Source organism: Echinops telfairi, unplaced genomic scaffold (assembly GCF_000313985.2).
Source record: "Echinops telfairi isolate 266 unplaced genomic scaffold, ASM31398v2 ScPeMD7_655;HRSCAF=1070, whole genome shotgun sequence".
Lineage (NCBI taxonomy): Eukaryota > Metazoa > Chordata > Mammalia > Afrosoricida > Tenrecidae > Echinops > Echinops telfairi.
In genome coordinates this window covers 23257312-23276138 of record NW_022104553.1, presented here as the reverse complement: position 1 = coordinate 23276138, position 18827 = coordinate 23257312, and the positions used below count along the sequence as shown (strand labels likewise).

The following is an 18827-nucleotide window of genomic DNA, read 5'->3' as shown; positions in this document are numbered from 1 at the left end:
CCCACAACAAGTAGGACCCACTCCCTTCTGATAAGGACAGTAGTTGACTGTTTCCTTGTAGGAGACCCCTGAGAAGTTGAGCCCACCGAACAGTGACCAGGGTTAGGCTGCCATTATGAATCTAGGGCCTGCCCATCTTGTCACATGTATACCGCTAGTCCCTCCCATTCCTATGTGCACACCCCTAGCTCATCCCCTTCCTGTCACACTTATGCCTATCATACATCACCTTCCTACGATGTGTGTGCCTATTGTACTGCTGCCCCTTCCTGTGACATGTGGTTACCTGTAATCATGCCCCCAAAGGAGATATAACCCTTGGCTAGCAATAAAGTTGGGGCGCTCTCCTACTCTAGCAACTGGGCTCTCCCCATGAGGACCACCAAGCGGGGCTGAGGTGAGCATGCTACCATGAATTGTGTCTGACTCCATTACTTCAATCTCTCTTCTATCTCTCATGATCTCTGACTTTACTATAATCTTTACTTATTATCGCTGTACAATTGCGCCTACCGGACCTGTGATGATTTGATGGGGGCCCTCTTTTCCCCGCTGCACTGAGTCACCAGACGCCCCAAAGCCAAGACCAGGGAAACATCCTGGCACTTCACTGGAGATTTTTCAGCCCCTTCCTACCGCCTCCCCCCCACCCCTTCCCCAGGAGTGTTGGCTTACTCAGAGCCTTTTTCTTCTGCCAGGCAGTTCTGAGGTCATCGTCAATGGCGGCAAATATTGGGTAGGGCAGTGTCCCTTCGTCCACGTGCTTTGCCAGGCTGGACAAACAGGAGTCATGCAGCTTTGGAGAGAAGGCAGGAGGTTGAGTGGTGGAGATATACAGAAGCCCTTTTGTCTCCCCGCCCCACCCCACCCACACACACACACCCCGTGTGTTGAGACGGGGCCCTGGTCAAGCACTTGGCAATGAACTTGACAGCCAACAACAGATGGATTTTCTCTTCTGGAAGCTAAGAATCTCAGTGCCTACACTCACTGTTACAGAAGCCTTTCACTCCTTCTGGGCTCGGCCTGGTAGTGCAGTGGGTTACCCATGGGGCTGCTATGCGCAAGGTCAGCAGTGTGAAACCAGCAGCCACTCCGAGTGAGAAAGAGGAGGTTTTCTACTCTCAAGAAAGAGTTAGTCTCAGAAGCCCACAGGGACAGTTCTACCTTGGCCTCTTGGGTCGCTATGAGTTGGAATTGACTTGATGGTGGTGACTTTGTTCTTCCTAGAGACTTCCCCACAAGGAGCCCTGGCGGCATGGTCTTTCAGGGCTTGGCTGTGAACTTAAAGGTCGGCAGCTTCCACCCGACAGCAGCAGGCTCCCTGAGATAAAAGATGAGGCCGTCCAGGAAGGAGCCCCGGTGGTCTAGTGGGCTATTGTGGTAATTACCTCATCTGGTGTCAATTTGAGGATTAAGAGTGTAAGGGTGGAGTCTAGCCTGTCAATCCAGAGATAGCCAATGTGGCCTCTGTGTGGGCGTGGCCTTCTCCTGAGAATTCTGGGAAATCTGGTACTTCCTCCTTAGAGGCAGAAGACATACATACTCTCTCTCTGCTACTTCCTGGGAGACATTACAAAGACAAGCCACATGGATGCAACCAGACCTCGGAAACCAGAGAAGCCACAAAGAGACCCCTGCCAGCGCTGAGATGCTTACAACGCCACTGGACCCAAAGACTTTCTACTCACTGGCTTGTGATCATCCTGCATTTGGCATCATTGCATGTGTTTCATGAGTCTGAAGAGGACTTTATAGACTGGTATCATAATATGGGCCAATATCAGACTTATGGCCTTGGACTGGACTGGGTTGGGATGTTTTCTCGATGTTCAATTGCTCTTGTATATAAATATTTCCCTTATATACATATGCGTGTTTATGAATTTGTTTCTCTAGTCCACCCGGACTAACACATATGGGTACAAGGGTGGCATCTTTGCATGTGGTCTCCCCTCTGCTGATACACCCTTTTCTTCTCTTTTCTCTGCACCTCTGACACCCACATGGGCGAACGATCCTGTAGCGGGCTTAGCACGCTATTTGAAACGCCCCAACCCAAGTCGCTGTTGGAATGCCCTGGAGCCTATCCCAGCTTTCACGCCCCTACTGGACAAAGCAGAACTGCCAGCCTATCGATGGGTTTCTGAAGCTGTCCATCTTGATGGGTCAAACAGCCTCATCTTTCTCCTGTGGAGCAGCCGGTGGTTTCAAACAGCTGACTCTGCCGTTAGCAGCCCCACTTGTAAGACCTACAGGCAAAGACCGGAGACTGGCCCCCCAAACAATTATGCTGAACTGCTCTTCCAACCTTGGACTGAAAGGAACCTGAGGTCTCTCTGTAGCGACAGAACAGATCAGCTCACAGAATGATGAGTCTCCTCCATAAGGACACGCACCCCTCGATTTCCTGTGCCTCACAAAGAGCGTGTGGTTTACAAAGGAAAGGTCAGTGGCAGTCCTGTGTGGGGCAAGTCCCCTCTTTGCCACAGCAAGCGCTCGCTTCTGGCATCCATCCATCTCCCGCCTGGGGCTTGGGACCACTTACTTCTCTGGTCTGCTTGGACACTATGATGTAAGCCCAGAAGTCCGTCAGGGAGAAACTCTCCAGTCTGGCCGCCCGGATGGCTCTCTCCAGGCTCTGTTTCAGGTCCCATGCCTTCTGATCGAATCTACATTTCAGGTCCGCCTCCACCTCTTCTGTGTTTCCGTGATGGGCGTAAAAGGAAGACAGAGCCCTGGGGGTGGGGAGGCAGGGGAAAGAGCGGAGAGGGGAAGGTGGAGGGCTGATCTGCAGGTTGGGGATGGTGTGTGCCCTGGAGGTTTTCAACCCTGAACACTTACTTCCTGGACAGGAATGGATAGCGAGTGGACATAAAACCACTAAGACTAGAGCCCTGATGGTGTGTAGTGGGTTCCGTCATGAGTTGGTAACTACAAAGTCAGGGGTTCCAACCCACCAGGTGCTTGCCTGGAGAAAGATGAGGCTTGCTGCTCCATTAAGTTGATTCGTCTAGTTGGAAACCCACAGGGAAAATTTGACTCTGACCTCGAGGGCCACTAGGCTTTGGGATTCACTAGATGGCAGTGAGCTTGGGTGTTTTGGGTTGGGGGGAAAGGTTAGATAGGAAATGGGGCTCGGCCATTATCAGGGACTGTTCTTGCCTCGTGGTGTTACCACTGTTGTCTGGAACTGACAAACTGCTTCCGGCTGGTGGTGAGCTATGTGTGGCAGAGTTCTTGGCAGTGGCTAAGTGCCAGGTTGGGAGTTCAAACCAGGTGGTGAACAATAGTCTAAGAAACCGTGTGGGGACTTTTGATCTGTCCTGTAAGATTTCTAGGAGTTGGAATCAAACTGACGCAGGTGGGTAATCGTTCTAGACACAGATTCCTGGGTTCTTTCTCTCCTAGTGCCCTCAGGTGGGTTTGAACAACCAACTTTTCTGTCATTAACCAAGCGCAGGCCTTTCGTATTACTGGGAACCCGCTTCCAACTTTTAAAACTCATTGTCGCCCAGTCCACCCTGGCTCCTAGTGACCCAGTAGGGCCATGGGTAGTCCCAGTAGGGCCATGGGTAGTCCTGCCCCTATGGGTTTCCAACGGTCACTCTGCCGGAGTAGAGATCCTCATCTCTCTAGGAGGAGCAACGGGTGGTTTCGAACTGCTGACCCTGTGGTTAGCAGCCCAACGTGTGACCAGAGCTCCTATAGGAGGGCAGATTGTTTGCACCACTCAGAGACCCACCCCGCCACCCTGGGAAGGACTCTCCTTTAATAGCAGCAATAACTGACACTATTATGCCCCGGGGTCCCACAGTGCCCAGGCCCCGATGGGACTCACCACGTGGAGCCAGAGACGCCCGTGAGGTACGTGACAGCATCCAACAGGCCCTGCTCCTTCATCTCACTCAGGACTCCGAGGCAAGCGAGGTGGGCCCGCAGCCCCCCACCAGAGCACAGCAAGGCGATGACAGGGGCCTGGGCATGGGGAAAGGGGCCGTTGCAGGGCTTGTCCCTGGGCTAGGCCAGGGCGGTCATCAGGGTGGTGTGTGATCCCAAGGCATCTGACTCTGACTGCCCCCTGCCCCCCACCGCCCCCCTGGCTGCATTTAAGGAATGAATGCTGGGTCTCTGTCTATCCCTTCTTCTCGGTTGTCTCCGGTCGTCGTGGGGCTGGTGTTACGTACAGTAGTTGTATTGGCTTATACTTCGCACGTCAGGCGATTTGATGGTGCAATGACGTGTATTAAGAAGAGTTGCGCGCGCATCACTTTCCATTTCAGAACGCTGTCTCCTTTCTCCTATTCATTGTTGCTCATCCCCCTCCTCCCCCCACCCCACCCTGAATCCTCCCCTGCCGAGCCCCCAGGTAATGATTCATACGGTTACTGTCTCTACAGATTTACCACTCCTGGATTGATATCCAGAACGTCCTAACAAAACACTAATAGGAAGCAGCCAAAAAAACCCCAAACAAACAAAAACCCAACAACCACGACCAGACAAACCACCCGAAAAACCTCAACTGAAAACGAAGCAGAAAGTATTAAATCACGGACACAAAGTTACCGGGGGTCAAAAGGGCGATCCAATGAGAAGCTGGTACCGTTTCCTCTAAGCGCACCTGTCATAATCAACTTGACAATGCTCCCAGTCTGATGAGACGGGCTTGCTCTGTTTCCTTTTGTCTGCCTCTGAGGCACCGCCTGCCTTCCCCCCGCCCCCCAGCTCTCCCTGGCTGGGCTGCGCCCCAGACACTGGGCATCCCTCCTCCATACCTCATCCGTGTGGATCTCCAGTTTTTCCAGGGCCCTCGCCACGTGCAGGCTGCGTTTCTCCACAGCCTCCTTCTCTTCTTTCTGGAGTCCAGGAATGAGGAGCACCTCAGAGCTTCCCACGCAGAGACAAACAAACAAACAAACAATGCCACGGAATGGATGGATGAGTGCGCCGGGTGAACTACACGATGATGAACATCATACATGCGAAGGCTGATGAAATGGCAATTCTATTATATATATCTATTCAGGGCTCTGTGGTGCAATGGATAGCGCACTGGACTTCTGCAGATCTATTCAGGAGCCCCGGTGGTGTGATGGGTTACAAATTGGCTGCTAGCTGCAAGGTCAGCAGTTCAAAACCACCCGCCACTCTGAGGGAGAATGAGGAGGCTTTCCACGTTTGTCAAGAGTCAGTCTTGGAAACCCACAGGAGCTGTTCTACTCTGTCCTGTAGGGTCGCTGTGAGTCAGAATCAACTTGAAGTGAGTTTGACACACACGTATAGATATATACATACACAAACACATATATCACACACACACGCCATAGGATTTTCCATGAGCCCAACATGTAAACCCACTACACTACCAGGGCTCTTTATTGAAAACATATCTATTGAGATGGGTATAAATTTCTGGCAGAGAAGAAATGAAACAGCGCTTGACAAAGGGATACTATGCATCGTTAAAGAATAATGATTAAACCGTGAAATACCTCATGGCTTGGGTGGTGTGGTAGTTACATAATCTGGTGTCAATTGAAAGATGCAGGGTGTAGGGGTGGAGTCTAGCCTGTCCATTGAGATATGCCCGGTGAGGCCTCAGTGTGGGCGTGGTCTTCTCCTGAGGATTCTGGGAACTGCTGTTTTTCATCCTTGGAAGCGGGAGACACTGTCTCTCTGCTCACTCCCTTGGAGACTCTCTACGGACAAGACTCAAGACTCACTCCCTGAGAGATGCTCTACTGGCAAGACACGTGGCACTATCCTGACAGACCCCATGCCCTGAGAACTGGAGGAGCTATGGGAGCCATGTGGAGACCCCTGCCAGCACTGAGATGCTTCTTACCGCCACTGGATCCACAAGACTTCCACCCAAATGGTCTGTGATCTTCCTGCATTTGGCATCATTGCATATGTTTCATGAGTCTGAAGAGGACTTTTATAGATTGGTATCAGACATATGGGCTACTATCGGACTTGTGGACTTGATCTGGACTGGTCTGGGATGTTTTCTCTATATTCAATTGCTCTTGTATATGAACCTCTTTCTTATACACATGTGAGTCTCCCTGCATTTGTTTCTCTAGTCTACCCGGACTAACACAGGTGGATTTGGAGAGCATTATCCTGAGTGAGGTTAGTCAAACACAGAAGGTCAAATATTATGTGAGGCCACTGTTAGAGGAAAATAATTCATATAAAGCTTTAGTATAACCAAACCAGTGTTCTACCTTAAGGGTGCTGCCCAAGACAGTAGCTACCAGCCACCTTTGCTATCATCATCAGGTGTAACTATTACCATCAGCCATGTGATGAGTGCAAAATACATATGAGATTTTGATGATTTTATACGCACCGCCCCCCCAAAAAATTTTTTAGAAATATCTCTCTATGTTTTTTTTATATTGATTACTTGTTTAAATGGTGATCCTTTATATATTAGCCAAAGCTCACTGCCACTGAGTCGGCTCCTACTCAAAGTGACCCTATAGGACAGAGTACAACTGCCCCTTTGGGTTTTCAAGACTAAATCCTTATGGGAGCAGAGAGCCTCACCATCCTCATGCAGACAGGCTGGTAGATCCAAACGACTAACCTTGTGACAGCAGCCCTACACCACCAGGGCTCTTTATTGAAAACCTATCTATAGAGTTGGGTACACATTTACCTACAAGTAAATAAAATCCATTATTGAAAGGAACTGATGGGTGTAGCCATCGTGGAAAACAATTATAAAACTTATTTTTAAATTCCATATTTCCACGAACATTTTGGAGGTCCCTCGACTACTCAAAAGAAGTGAGAGGAAATGTTCAAACAAAAACTGTACACGGGTGTTCACAGCTGCACTCTTCCCAGCTGTTGAACAAACCCGTCTAAATCGGACATGTGTTCTGTCCATCTAACGGATATCATTCAGCCATACAAAGGGATAAGCCCCTGTGGTGCAGCGGGTTCGTGTTTGGCTGCTCACCGCCTGGTCAGCAGTTTGAAACCACCAGTCAGTCCTCAGGAGAAGGATGAGGCTCTCTACTCCTGTCGAGATTCTCAGTCTCAGAAACTCAGTGGATGACCGCAGTGAGATACAGAAGGAAGGCTGTTCGGATCGAGGCCATAGTGGGATGGACTCGTCAGTGATGTCAGACACCTGGGGACACACGTTGTCTGATCCCATTGATCAGCAGTACCTGGGATGAGCAAATCCGTGGGAAGGAGCTTAGTGGTTGCCAAGAGCTTGAAGAGATAGGGAGTGACTGCTTAAGGCAGTGGTTCTCAATCTGTGGGTCTCCACCCATTTGTGGGAGGGGGGGTGGGGAGGTTGAACAACCCTTTCACAGAGGTCGCCTGATTCATCACAGTAGCAAAATGACAGTGATGAAGTAGCAACGAAAATAATTTTATGGTTGGGGGTCACCGCAACATGAGGAAGTGTATGAGAGGGCCGCAGCATGAGGAAGGTTGGGAACCACTGGCTTAAGGGGCGTGTGAGTTTTCCATTTGGGCTGGTAAAAATGTTCTGGAAGGAAGTAGTGACGATGATGGTGTGGCACTGTAAAGGTTGATGTGAGGTGCCATTGAGTGGGTTCCAACCGTGCGCAACAGAATGAACTCGATCCTGTGTTCAACAAACAAGGCACCCCTGGGTCCTGTGCCATCCTCACCAACGTGGCTGCACTTGAGCTATGATTCTGTTCTCAGTACTTCCTCGTTAGACAAATACAGTTTCTTTCCCAATGAATGAGCTTACCTGTTCATCTCCATGGTCTCCAGGAGCTAGGAAAGCTTCAGGTTCTCTGTGGGAAAGAAGAGAAAGGATTGTTATCAGTCCTGCCCTCTCTTGTTGGGCTGATGGAAGAGAAAACAGTGGGAGAGAATTGAGGCCAGCCCTCTGCATCAAAGTTTCCTTGATTCACCCGGACCTGACCCACAGTGTGGTCGTTGGGTTCCATCAAATCGATTCTGATGCATGACTATATAGGACGGAGTACAACTGTCCCATAGGGTTTCCTAGACTGTAATCTTTATGGAAAGGAGCCCCGGTAGCATTGCAGGATAAGTCTTGGGCTGGTAACAGCAGGATCAGCAGTTCAAACTACCAGTCACTCTTACAGGGAAAGACGAGGCTGTCTGCTCTGGAAAAGATATATAATCTCAGAAACCCTAATCAGAATCAGAATCAAAGGGGGCAGCAGGAGAAAGGGAGAGCCCATCGCAAGGTTGGATATACAGCTACCACCCCTCCCCCAAAGGGGATGAATAACAGCAATGTGGGTGAAGGGAGACAGTGGACAGTGTGAGATCCTAAATAATAATAGTAATGACATATAATTGTTCAAGGATTCTCCTGGGTGGGAGTGGTGGGATAAAAGAGGAGCTTATACCAAGGACTCAAGTAGAAAATGTTTTGGAAATGATGGTGGCAACACCTGTACAAATATGCTTGATATAACTGATGTATGGATTGTTATAAGAGCTGTAAGAGCCCCCAATAAAATGATTTTTTAGAAGAATCAGAAGCAACTCAATGTCATTGGGTGGTTGGGTTAATCTCTATGGAAGCGCATCACCACATCTTTCGTTGTTAAGCCCTGGTGAGGGAGTGGTTACACTTTGGGCTGCGATCCACATGGTCGGCAGTTCGAAACCACCCGCAGTTCCTCAGGAGAAAGACTTGGCTTTCTACTCCTATAAACAGTTACAGTCTCGGAAACCCGCACACAGCAGGGTTTGAGTTAGCATTGACGCGATGGCAGCGAGTTTTGGTGTGTTTTCTGTTTTGGTCACCCACCAGGACAGCCCACTGAACATCCCTTAAACTTCCTGCAGATTTGGCCAACTCTTCCTGCATACTTGGTCTTACTTATTTGGCCCTGCTATCAGGAAAGTTCAGTCACTGGAGAAGGACGTCCTGCTCGATAAAGTAGAGGGACGGCAGAAAACAGGAAGGCCCTCAAAGAAATGGATCAACACAGGGGCTGGCTACGACAATGGGGTCAAACATAAAAACGTGGTGTAGACGGCGCAGGACTGGGTAGTATTTCCTCCTGTTGTCTGTAGGGTCCCGGTGAGTGGGAACAGCCCCCAGAAACCCCCACCCAGCATACTGTACTCAGTTCTTCTCTGTTTGCTACATTCCAGTCCCAACCTGACCCCACATTGGCAATCTTCGGTCTGAGTTCCCACAGACTCTGCCCTGCCTCCCTGTGGGGTACCAGGGGTGGTTGTGTAACTAAGGGGTAAAATTAAAGAGACATCAGACAAGAGAAGGCATGCAATTGCTCACCTTCCGGACAGCCATGACCTCAGCAGCCGGGTCCACAGAGAGAGAGCATGAATATATTTCCAATGACGGTTTATATACATTTTCAGGGACGTGCAAGCCCCCCTGATTACAGGTAACCACACACGTCACAGGAAGGCACTGTACAATAGGCATACATGTGACAGGAGGGGGACAAGCTAGGGCTGTACAAACAATAGGGAGGGGAGGCACTAGGGGTATACACATGACAAGATGGGCAGACCCCAGGTTCATGATGGCAGCCTAATCTTGGTCCTCCTTGAGTTGGCTTGACCTTGTCTTTGGGCTCTCCTTCAGGGGAGCAATCTACTATCCCCACCAGCGGGGTGGGCCCCACGTAGGGTGGAACAGACAATAGGGTCTGACTGCTCTAGATGGCTGATACCCTCAGGGAGATGACCTCTAAGCATTTGACCTCCAAGTGTCTGGTCAATGACCATGTGTTCTTAGGTTTGGCATATATTATGGGGGCACAACCCGGGGGAAAAAAACTTTCTGTATCCCACACCTCCCCGCTCGGCTCGATCCTGAACCTCTCTCTCCAACAACCTGCTCCCTGTTCATCCCTCCTTTCCTTTCTCCACTTAGAGTCTAGTCCAGAGGACGCATTTCAAGGCGTCGGAGCCAGGAGGGTTGCCTTGGGTCTGCATGATGTGAAGAAACAATACATTCCACATGTAAACAGCTTTCTGGTTTCACTTGAAAAAATTGCATCATCTGGCAGCAGAGGGACACCCCACCCCTGTGACACTTGTGATTCCTGCCAAGCCGTGTGCTCACTGAGACACAGACAGGGATGGGCTCCCATTGTCGCAATCCATACGGCGCCATCTTGTCCAAGGTTTTGCTTTGCCTGCCCCTCCACATTACCAGCACGTTTACCAAACGTTACCAAACGTTATCATGTTTCCAGAGACCGGTCTCTCCTGATTACTGTCCGAAGCTGGTGAGACAAAGTCTCACCATCCTCGCCTGCCTCTCAGGCATGTTCTCATTGTCCCTGCTCCAAGACACATGTTCTTGTTCTTCTGCCAGTGGGCGGTCCTGCCAGTATTTGCCAACAGCCTGATTCAAATACACCAAGTCTTCTTCAGTCTTGATGGCTGATTGCCCAACTTTCACAGGCCCGTGCGACTATTGAAAACGCCCTGGTCTAGAGCGTGTACACGGGCACAAATCAGAGCTGGAGACACAGGGAATCCAGGACGGATAAACCCCTCAGGACCAATCATGAGAACAGCCATACCAGGAGGGGAAGGGGAAGGTGGGGAGAGAAAGAGGGAACCGATCACAATGATCGACATAGAACCCCCTCCCAGGGGCCCGGACAACGGAGAAGTGGGTGAAGGGAGACATCAGTCAGTGTAAGACATGAATATATATATATATATATATTTTTTTTTTTTTTCCCCCCAAGGGTTCATGAGGGAGAGAGAGTGGGGGGGCGGGGATGAGGAGCCCATACCAAGGGCTCAAGTAGAAAGAACATGTTTTGAAAAGGATGATGGCAACCAATGTACCAATGTGCTTGACACATGGATGCATGAATGGGTTGTGATAAGAGCTGTACAAGCCCCCCAATAACATGATTTTTTAAAAAGTAAAGAAAAGAAAATGCCCTGGTCTGGATCAGGCCAAGCTTGGTCTTCAAAGTGACATCATCGCTCTGTCATTTATTTCTTTGTACCTTTGCTCTTTGGTGCTTTAGAGAGCTTGTGCGGCGGGTCTGTCCCACTCCGCACGTCATTTGAGGTCTTGCCTGCTCCTGCCATGAGCGTTGATTGGGGGGCTCTATAAAGGAGCCCTGGTGGCCCCGTGGTAAGCACTAGGGGCTCCTAACTGGAAGGTTGGTAGTTTGAGCCTCACAGCCCCTCCCAAGGAAGGTTGTCGCTGTCTGTGTCTGTAGCGAGCCCGGCCTTGGGAGCTCTGTGGGGTCATTCCATGCTGTCCCTTAGGGTCACTGTGCAATAGGAGACTCGGTGGCAATGGGTTTTAATTTGGGTTTTAGTCTCTGTATTGAAAATAAGAAAAGAAGAAGACACGGTTGAGTTGTTTCTAAGTCATGGCAGCCCAGGATGTCAGAGTAGGACTTTGCCCCTCGGGCTTTACTTGATTAGAATGTTAATGGATGCAGATCTCTCTCTCTCTCTCTCTCTGTCACACACACACACACACACACACAGTTGCCGTAGAATCAACGGACTCATAGCAACCCCACGTATGTGAAAGAAGAACTGCTCTCCATTTCAATGGCTGAATGGAAGTCATCTTCTTGACGTTGTGTTACATGCTTTTCGGTGTCTCGGTCCATGAAACCCAGGATGGATGCACCTATAGGGACAGCAAGTAGAATCAGGGGTTCGGGGGATACAGTGGTGGTGGAGGGGGCCGGGGTAAAAGGGAGATGATGTCAAGGAATCCATGTAGAAAAAGATTGTTTGGGAACGGATCGTGGTAGCAACTGTACAATTCGTCTTGAGGTGATGGAAATGTGGAATGACATATGTATTAAATCCCATGTAATAACAAAAACAAAAGTAGATCTTTTCTTCTGAAGTGCCTCTGTGTGAACTTAAATTGCCAAACTTTCTGTTAGTGGCCAAGCCCCAAACTCACTGCCATCGAGTCCACAGAAACCCAATCGGACAGGGCGGAAGTGCCCCTGTGAGATTCTGAGACTGTAACGCTCTCTCTATTTTAGGTTGTGCCATATTGATGTGAAGTAGAAAACCCATCACCAACAAGTCAAGGCTAACTCATCACAACCCCTACCCTCAAAGAAGAGAGTCAATGGCCCCACGGGGGTTTCCAAGGCTGTAATTTTTTTGAGATGGTAATTCTATATGGGAGCAGAAAGGCCCGTCTTTCTCCTGCCAAGTGGCTGGTTTCAATGCCAACTGCTGACCTGGCCGTTAGCAGCCCTAAGCCACCCCCAACCTACAGAGCTTATTAATCCATTGATTTAGCTGGTCATCCGTGCACTTGGTAAATGAGTGTACAGTATATAAAGGCCAGCTCTGCGGAGCTATGCAAACAGGCCCCTCACCCCACCCTCTCACACTCCAGGAGCAGTTGTTCTGTGTCCCCCAACCTCCCTACTCAGCCCCCCTCTGGACTCCCTGTTGCTGCTGTATTGAAGTCACTGCATCCTGGCTTCTCTTTCCCCATCACAACCCCCACCCCCCACCCCAACTCCTTCCACTCCTGCCCAGACTCACACAGCCCACCAGCATTCTCCCTCTCAGATGGTAATGATAGGACAGCCTTGTCTGGTCATGGAGGTAAAGCCTAGTCTAATGGTGGAGGTGTCACCTAGTCTCATGACAGAGTTACAGTCTCGCTTGATGGTGGAGACACAGCCCAGACTGATGGTGGAGGTATAGCCCATGGTTTGAAGAGATACAATCTAGTGCCACTATGGAGATACAGCCTACTCTGGTGGTGGAGGTAGGGACTTGTCTGATGGTGAGTCTGGCAGTGGGGATATAAGCTACTCTTGAGAGTCTAATCTGTGGGGGAGCTATAGCCTCATCTGATGGTGTGATCTGATCATGAAAATACAGCCTAGTGTCATAGTGTCATTTGATGACAGCCTAGTCGGTGGTGGACTCCTTAACTGCCCCCCACCGCCCCCCGGGTTCCTTCTATTCCACCATCTTTGCCTTTCTGTCTCTGTCTATGTGGTAGTTCCATAATCTGTTGTCAACTTGAGACTATTGAGAGCGAAGGGGCGGGGTTTAGCCTGTCAATCAGGTCTCAGCTTGATGGCCTCATTTGGAGGTGGTAAGGAGAAAAATAGCTCACTGGAGGCGGGACACACACTCACTCCCTACGAGACATTCCTCTTGACCAGCCACATGGAGCTCTGCTGCTGGCAGCCAAAGCCTTGGAGCCGGAGGAACCACGTGGAGGCCAGCACTAAGATGCTTCCACCACCACTGGATCCATAAGACTTTCCACCCACTGGCCTGTGATCTGTCCTTCATTAGGCGTCATTGCATGTGTTGTGTGAGTCTGAAGAGGAATTAACAGACTAGTACTGGACATATGGGCTCATATTGGACTTAATGGACTCGATCTGGACTGGGCTGGGATGTTTTCTTAATGGACAATGACTCTTCATATAAAGCTCTTTCCTATACACACGTGAGTATCTATGAATTTGTTTCTCTAATCTACTCAGACTAACACAGTCTACCTGCTCAACAGGGTCCCATAGCCCACCTCTCCCTATGGTCCCCTTTCTCCCCTCTTGCACCATGCCAGCACCCACAGATGTCAATCCCCCCTCTACTCACCAGTGTTTTAAAAAAAATCATTTTACTGGGGGCTCATACAACTCTTATCACAATCCATCCATTGTGTAAAGTACATTTGTACTTTCATTGCCCTCATCATTCTCAAAACATTTGCTCTCCTCTAGAAGATGATTCTTAATGAATATCGAGTCTTCAAATCTATGAACATGGAATGTCCATTTATTTAGGTCTTTAATTCCTGTCCATAATGCTTTACGTTCAATGTTTAAGTCCTTCACCCGCCTGATGAGCTTTGTTCCTAGGTATCTTATTTGATTACAAATGAAATTGTTTTCATTTCTTTTTCGGATTGCTCATTACTGATCTAAAAACCTAATTGATTCTGGGTATTGATCTTCTACCCTTCACCTTAGCTATTGGACCCATCAGCTTTCTTGTGAATTCTTTGGGCTTTATTGATCTAGGATCCTGTCATATGTAAATAAGGGTAGTGCTACTTCTTCTTTCCCAATTGGTTCTCTTTTAGTTTGTTTTTGTTTTTGTTTTTTTCTTGCTTGCTTAATTTAATTGCTCTGGCTAAGACTTCCTTTCTCTGTCTTGTTTCTGACAATGGGGAAAGTTCCCAGTCTTCCTTTGCAGTAGGTATTTCATAAAGGCCTTTCCTCATATCATGGAATTAACTAGCAGTGCAAATTTTGTTGAGCGTTTCTGTCCTGAAAGGGGGGTGGATTTTGTCCATTGCCTTCTTTTCCTCCTTTCGTCAGCACCTCGACTTCGGGAAGGTACTGGAAATGATCCCCTCTTTGTTTTCAGAAAGAAGAGGCTCTGGATTGGTGATTATTTGCTGATCCAACCATTCCAGGACCTTGGTGCGGATGGACTAGCAGGACAATCGCATTCCATTTCCTCTGGAGACAGTCTGCTTTCTCTTGACTGTCCTTAATCAGCTGCAACTTCCTGTTGGAGGCATAAGTTTTCAGTTCAAAGCTCCAGGTGACCCTCCAGAGGGACCTGTGGCCCCAGCCAGTGGTTTTGTAGCCCCCCAGGTTGTTTTTCTCATTGGACAGCTCTGTCAAGTGCAGGTGGCCATGTCTGTGTAGCATTCGGCCTGCTAGGCCGCCTTGGCCTTCTGAATCCACTCCTTCTTCTCCTGGATGGATGGGTGGTGTGTGGTGGTGGCGCTCCAAGAAGGTGCTGGGGCGGGGAGAGACCTGGAGAGGCACCAAGGGCGGCAAGAACCAACCAAGATCAGCTTGACGACTGTCAACATGTTTTCATTGCGAATGCGGTGGAGGTGTGCAGAGGAGATCATCAATATTCCGTGAAACAATTCACATATACTCTGATCCCATTCAGCCATCGCAATCCCCCGCAGCGTGCCCTTGCTTAACTTACGTCCTCCCTGGGTCTCCTGTCCCCGTTCCTCCTCCTGTTGAACATTCCTAACTCTTTTGAACGCTGCCCTCGGATAACTCTTGTCCCTCTGACCTCAAATGGATGATGGTCTCAAGATGGGCATCGTTCTCTCGTTCTATTGTTTCTCTAGAAAACTCTTGTTTGGCTGCAAATGGAGCCACAGGGTGAGCTCAGTTGTAGACGTGAAGGTTGTAGGAGGGCCATCGTCTCAGGGTTTCTATCTGCCTCCGTCCGACCTGGTCTCTTTTATGCGTTTGAGTTTTGTTCCACCGTTTTCTCCGACTCTGCTGGGGACCCTGTAATCATTAGAGTCCAATGTGATCCCTTGCGGAGCAATTGGCAGTGGTATCGGTTCTTCTGGCCTTAAGGCCATGGAGACTAATGCTCGGATGGTTCATTGGTCCATGGGACTAATTGTTTCCACGCGTTTTCAATTCTCATCACTCCTCTTTTCTCTGGACGGGGAGAGACTAGTAGCTCTATCGTAGATGGTCCCTCACGAGCTCGTAAGACCCCAGTCACTACTCACTGAAGCAGGTTATCGAACAGGGTCTTTGGGTAATAATTTACACCAGTTGGCCTTGGTGTCCCCTTGAAGCTTTGATCCTGAATGCCCAGGGCCAGTCTCTCAAGGTATTTGATATTGTCTGACTATTCTTTTTAAGAACCATCTTCCCAAATCATGCATGGGCATGCAAATGAGGGCTTCCAAGGATACTTTCTTGTATTTCAAGGAAGAGGCACATGGTGAACATCAGATATGACCTGATTCTCCCGTGCCCCCAGGGTTTCCGGTTGCTTATTTTATTATTTTTTTTTATTTTTTATCTATTTATTTATTTTTTAAACATTTTATTAGGGGCTCATACAACTGTTATCGCAATCCATTAACATAAATTGTGTTAAGCACATTTGTACATCATTCTCAAAACATTTTCTCTCCATTTAAACCCCCGACATTAGGTCCTCATTTTTCCCCTCCCTCCCCGCTCCCCCCTCCCTCATGAGCCCTTGATAGTTTATAAATTGGTATTTTGTCATATCTTGCCCTGTCCGACGTCTCCCTTCACCCACTTTTCGGTTGTCTGTCCCCCAAGGAGGAGGTCACATATAGTTCCTTGTAATTGGTTCCCTCTTTCCTACACATTCTCCCTTTACCCTCCCTGTTTCACCACTCACACCAATGGTCCTGTAGGGCTCATCCGCCCTGGATTCCCTGGATTTTCAGTTCCTATCTGTACCAGTGTACATCCTCTGGTCTAGCCAGACTTGCAAGGTCGAATTCGAGTCATGGTAGTGGGAGCAGGGAGGAAGCATTTAGGAACTAGAGGAAAGTTGTATTTCTCATCGTTGTTACATCACACCCTGACTGGCTCATCTCCTCCCCGAGACTCCTCTGCAAGGGGAACCGGTTGCTTGTTTTATAAAGGCTGCCGCACACCGTTTCATTCACTTTTCCAGGCTAATGTGTAGCAATCGCCTCCTTTCTTTTCCTTCTGAAATCCTCTCTGAATTGGATGACTAATGACTTGGCCCTTTGAATCTGCTGGACTCAGGCCGCAGCCTGCCCCTGCCCCCAGGGTACCACCAACCCAACCTGTCTGCATCACCCCACATCCTTGGAGAGTAGGGTCTCCACTGTCTGCCCCGGCACCAGCCAGCGGCTCTGTGAAAACATCATGCCCACCACAAAGGAGGGAATAAGGTTGGGAGGAGAGTTGCCAATGGGTGCGTAAGGTTCACTTAGGAGAGTCTCCCTTCACCGCCTCCTCCTTGGTTGAACTCAGCGACCCATAGCTTCCCAGAATTCCAATATGGTTGAGTCCCATCGCTCTTTCCAGGGCTACCCTTGGGGAAGCTCTGGAAAGTTCTCGGATCTGTAAGGCACCTTGACACCGAGCAATCTCAGACCACAGTTCCTTTGAACTCAGCACAGCCCTCTTGTGAGACAGGTGAGAACTGGCCCACGAACGAGGTTTTCTGGGCTGTGATCTTTAGGGAAGGAGAACACAGAGTCTTGCCCCCCACTCACACACACCCCACCTGAACTGTCCAACCCTAAGGAACCCTTTCTCACAGACTCTGTAGTTCCCTCTAAGTGAGGGCACTGCCAGGGGGTCCGGGGCTTTGTTCCAACTCCCCAAGTGTCTCAGCCCTCCCCCTCCCCCCCCAAAGCTGACGAATTGGGGGTGGGGATGGTGAGGAGTGGCTTCCTCGGTGCTCAGGCAGCCACAGACACCAGTCTTGTTAGAATCAGTGTTTCACACATTCCCGGTAGAGACAAAGTCCCCACCACCGCCCTGCCCCCTACCATTTGCAGCCAGCTGCAGCCACCCCCTGAGGAGTCCAAGGGCAGGCGGAGCTGGGCCCTCTGAGGGAGGGAGGAGACCAAGAGAGCATTCCTCCCGCTCCTGAGAAGGCAACATGAGAGCATTCGTAAGGATCAGAACAAGGGAGAAGGAAAAAACACACCAGACTGTCCCTACCAGCCGGCGAAGGAGAAAAGGAACGTTTCCACAGTCCGCACCGGGGCCAGTGTCTGGAGCACCAGGACCGAGATCGCCCTGCTTTCTCCTGGGTGGGGAGCCCTGAGCAAGCCTCCGCTCTCCCAGCCGTCCCCATGCTGATCTCTGTGCCAGGCTGGCTTTTGGATGTGTCCTCCTTGGCAAGGGGCCCAGGTTACCCAATGCATTTGGCGCTGAGCCCTCGCAAGCTCCCAGAGTTGATCCACAGCATCCGCATTGGCGCGCGACAGTGGGTTTGGTTTGGGGTCATTCTTCTTGGGGGTACCCAGAGAGCACGTCAGACATCAGTTGACAGCCAACTAAGGTCTCACTGGCTTCATGGTGTCTACTGCAGTCCTCTGTCAACATCAGCTCCAACCTGCAAAGTGTGTGGGTCAGCTGGACTCTAATCGTGCTACACACACACATAGGAGGGGACTTCAAAAGGTGTGTAATGCTGTGTGGAAAACCAGACTGCCGTGACCTTCCCCCAATTCATAAGAAAGCTAAAATAAACAAATACATAAAAAGTTAGTTGAAAAATCTCCTTATCAACGAGTCAGCCAGGGTGCAGCATAGCGCTGTTGAAAGACACAGCATTCCTCTGGTTCTTTGATGCTTCCTCTCCCCCACGATCAAACCCACCATCATCAGGTCAATGACCCCAATTCTTCCTTAACAAATCCAGCGAATCTGAAGCAGGTGCACTGGTACAGATAAGAGCAATCAACACACGGAATCCAGGACAAATAAACCCTTCAGGATCAGTAACGGGAGTAGCGATACCATGAGGGTAGGGGGCAGGTGCCGGGAGAAAGGGGAGAAATGGGGAACCAATCACCATGGTCAATGTATAACACACCCCTCCACCCCAGGGGAATGAACAACAGAAACTTGGGTCCCATTGTTTTTTCCTCCAGATTGTTTATCCCACCTGTCTTATCGAGATAGACCAGCAGAGAAAATAACATGCACCAAAGACAAGACAGAGCAAAACAAAGTGACAAAAGAAAACAACAACAACAAAACAATGACAAAAAAAACAAAAAAGAAAAGCCTGTAAATAGTTCAAGGTCTGTTTGTTGACCTTTAGGAGTGTTTTTTGGTAGAGTCTGATGGGGTGGCCTGCCCTGGCTCCAAAGTCTATTTTTGGTGTTCCCCCAGGACTTCCTTGCTCTGCTCCCCTTGCTGTTCTGTGGCACGCCTAGTTTTTTGCCTCATTGTGGTGGGATCAGATCGGGCGCAATTCCTGCACTGTGTCTCCAGTGTTGTCCCCCGTAGGGCTATGGGTCAATGAGGGATGTCATGTCTCATAGTGGGGAAGGCCATATGGTCCTCTCTGTG

General features: G+C 49.6%; 2 protein-coding genes across 2 annotated transcripts in view; both read right to left on the bottom strand.

Moving 5' to 3' along the window:
- PLA2G4C (phospholipase A2 group IVC) overlaps positions 1-17509 on the bottom strand; it is a 43448-nt gene extending 25939 nt beyond the window's left edge. The window contains exons 1-6 of the mRNA XM_045292650.1: positions 17452-17509; positions 7751-7796; positions 4779-4890; positions 3842-3978; positions 2549-2738; positions 676-796 (exon numbers count right to left, since the gene is read on the bottom strand). Of these exons, the coding sequence (XP_045148585.1) occupies positions 676-796; positions 2549-2738; positions 3842-3978; positions 4779-4890; positions 7751-7764 (574 nt within the window). The 5' untranslated portion in view covers positions 7765-7796; positions 17452-17509. The remainder of the gene's footprint in view (positions 1-675; positions 797-2548; positions 2739-3841; positions 3979-4778; positions 4891-7750; positions 7797-17451) is intronic.
- Positions 7788-18827, bottom strand: part of LIG1 (DNA ligase 1) — a 71054-nt gene continuing 60014 nt past the window's right edge. The window contains exon 25 of the mRNA XM_045292649.1: positions 7788-7796. Within this exon, the coding sequence (XP_045148584.1) occupies positions 7788-7796 (9 nt within the window). The remainder of the gene's footprint in view (positions 7797-18827) is intronic.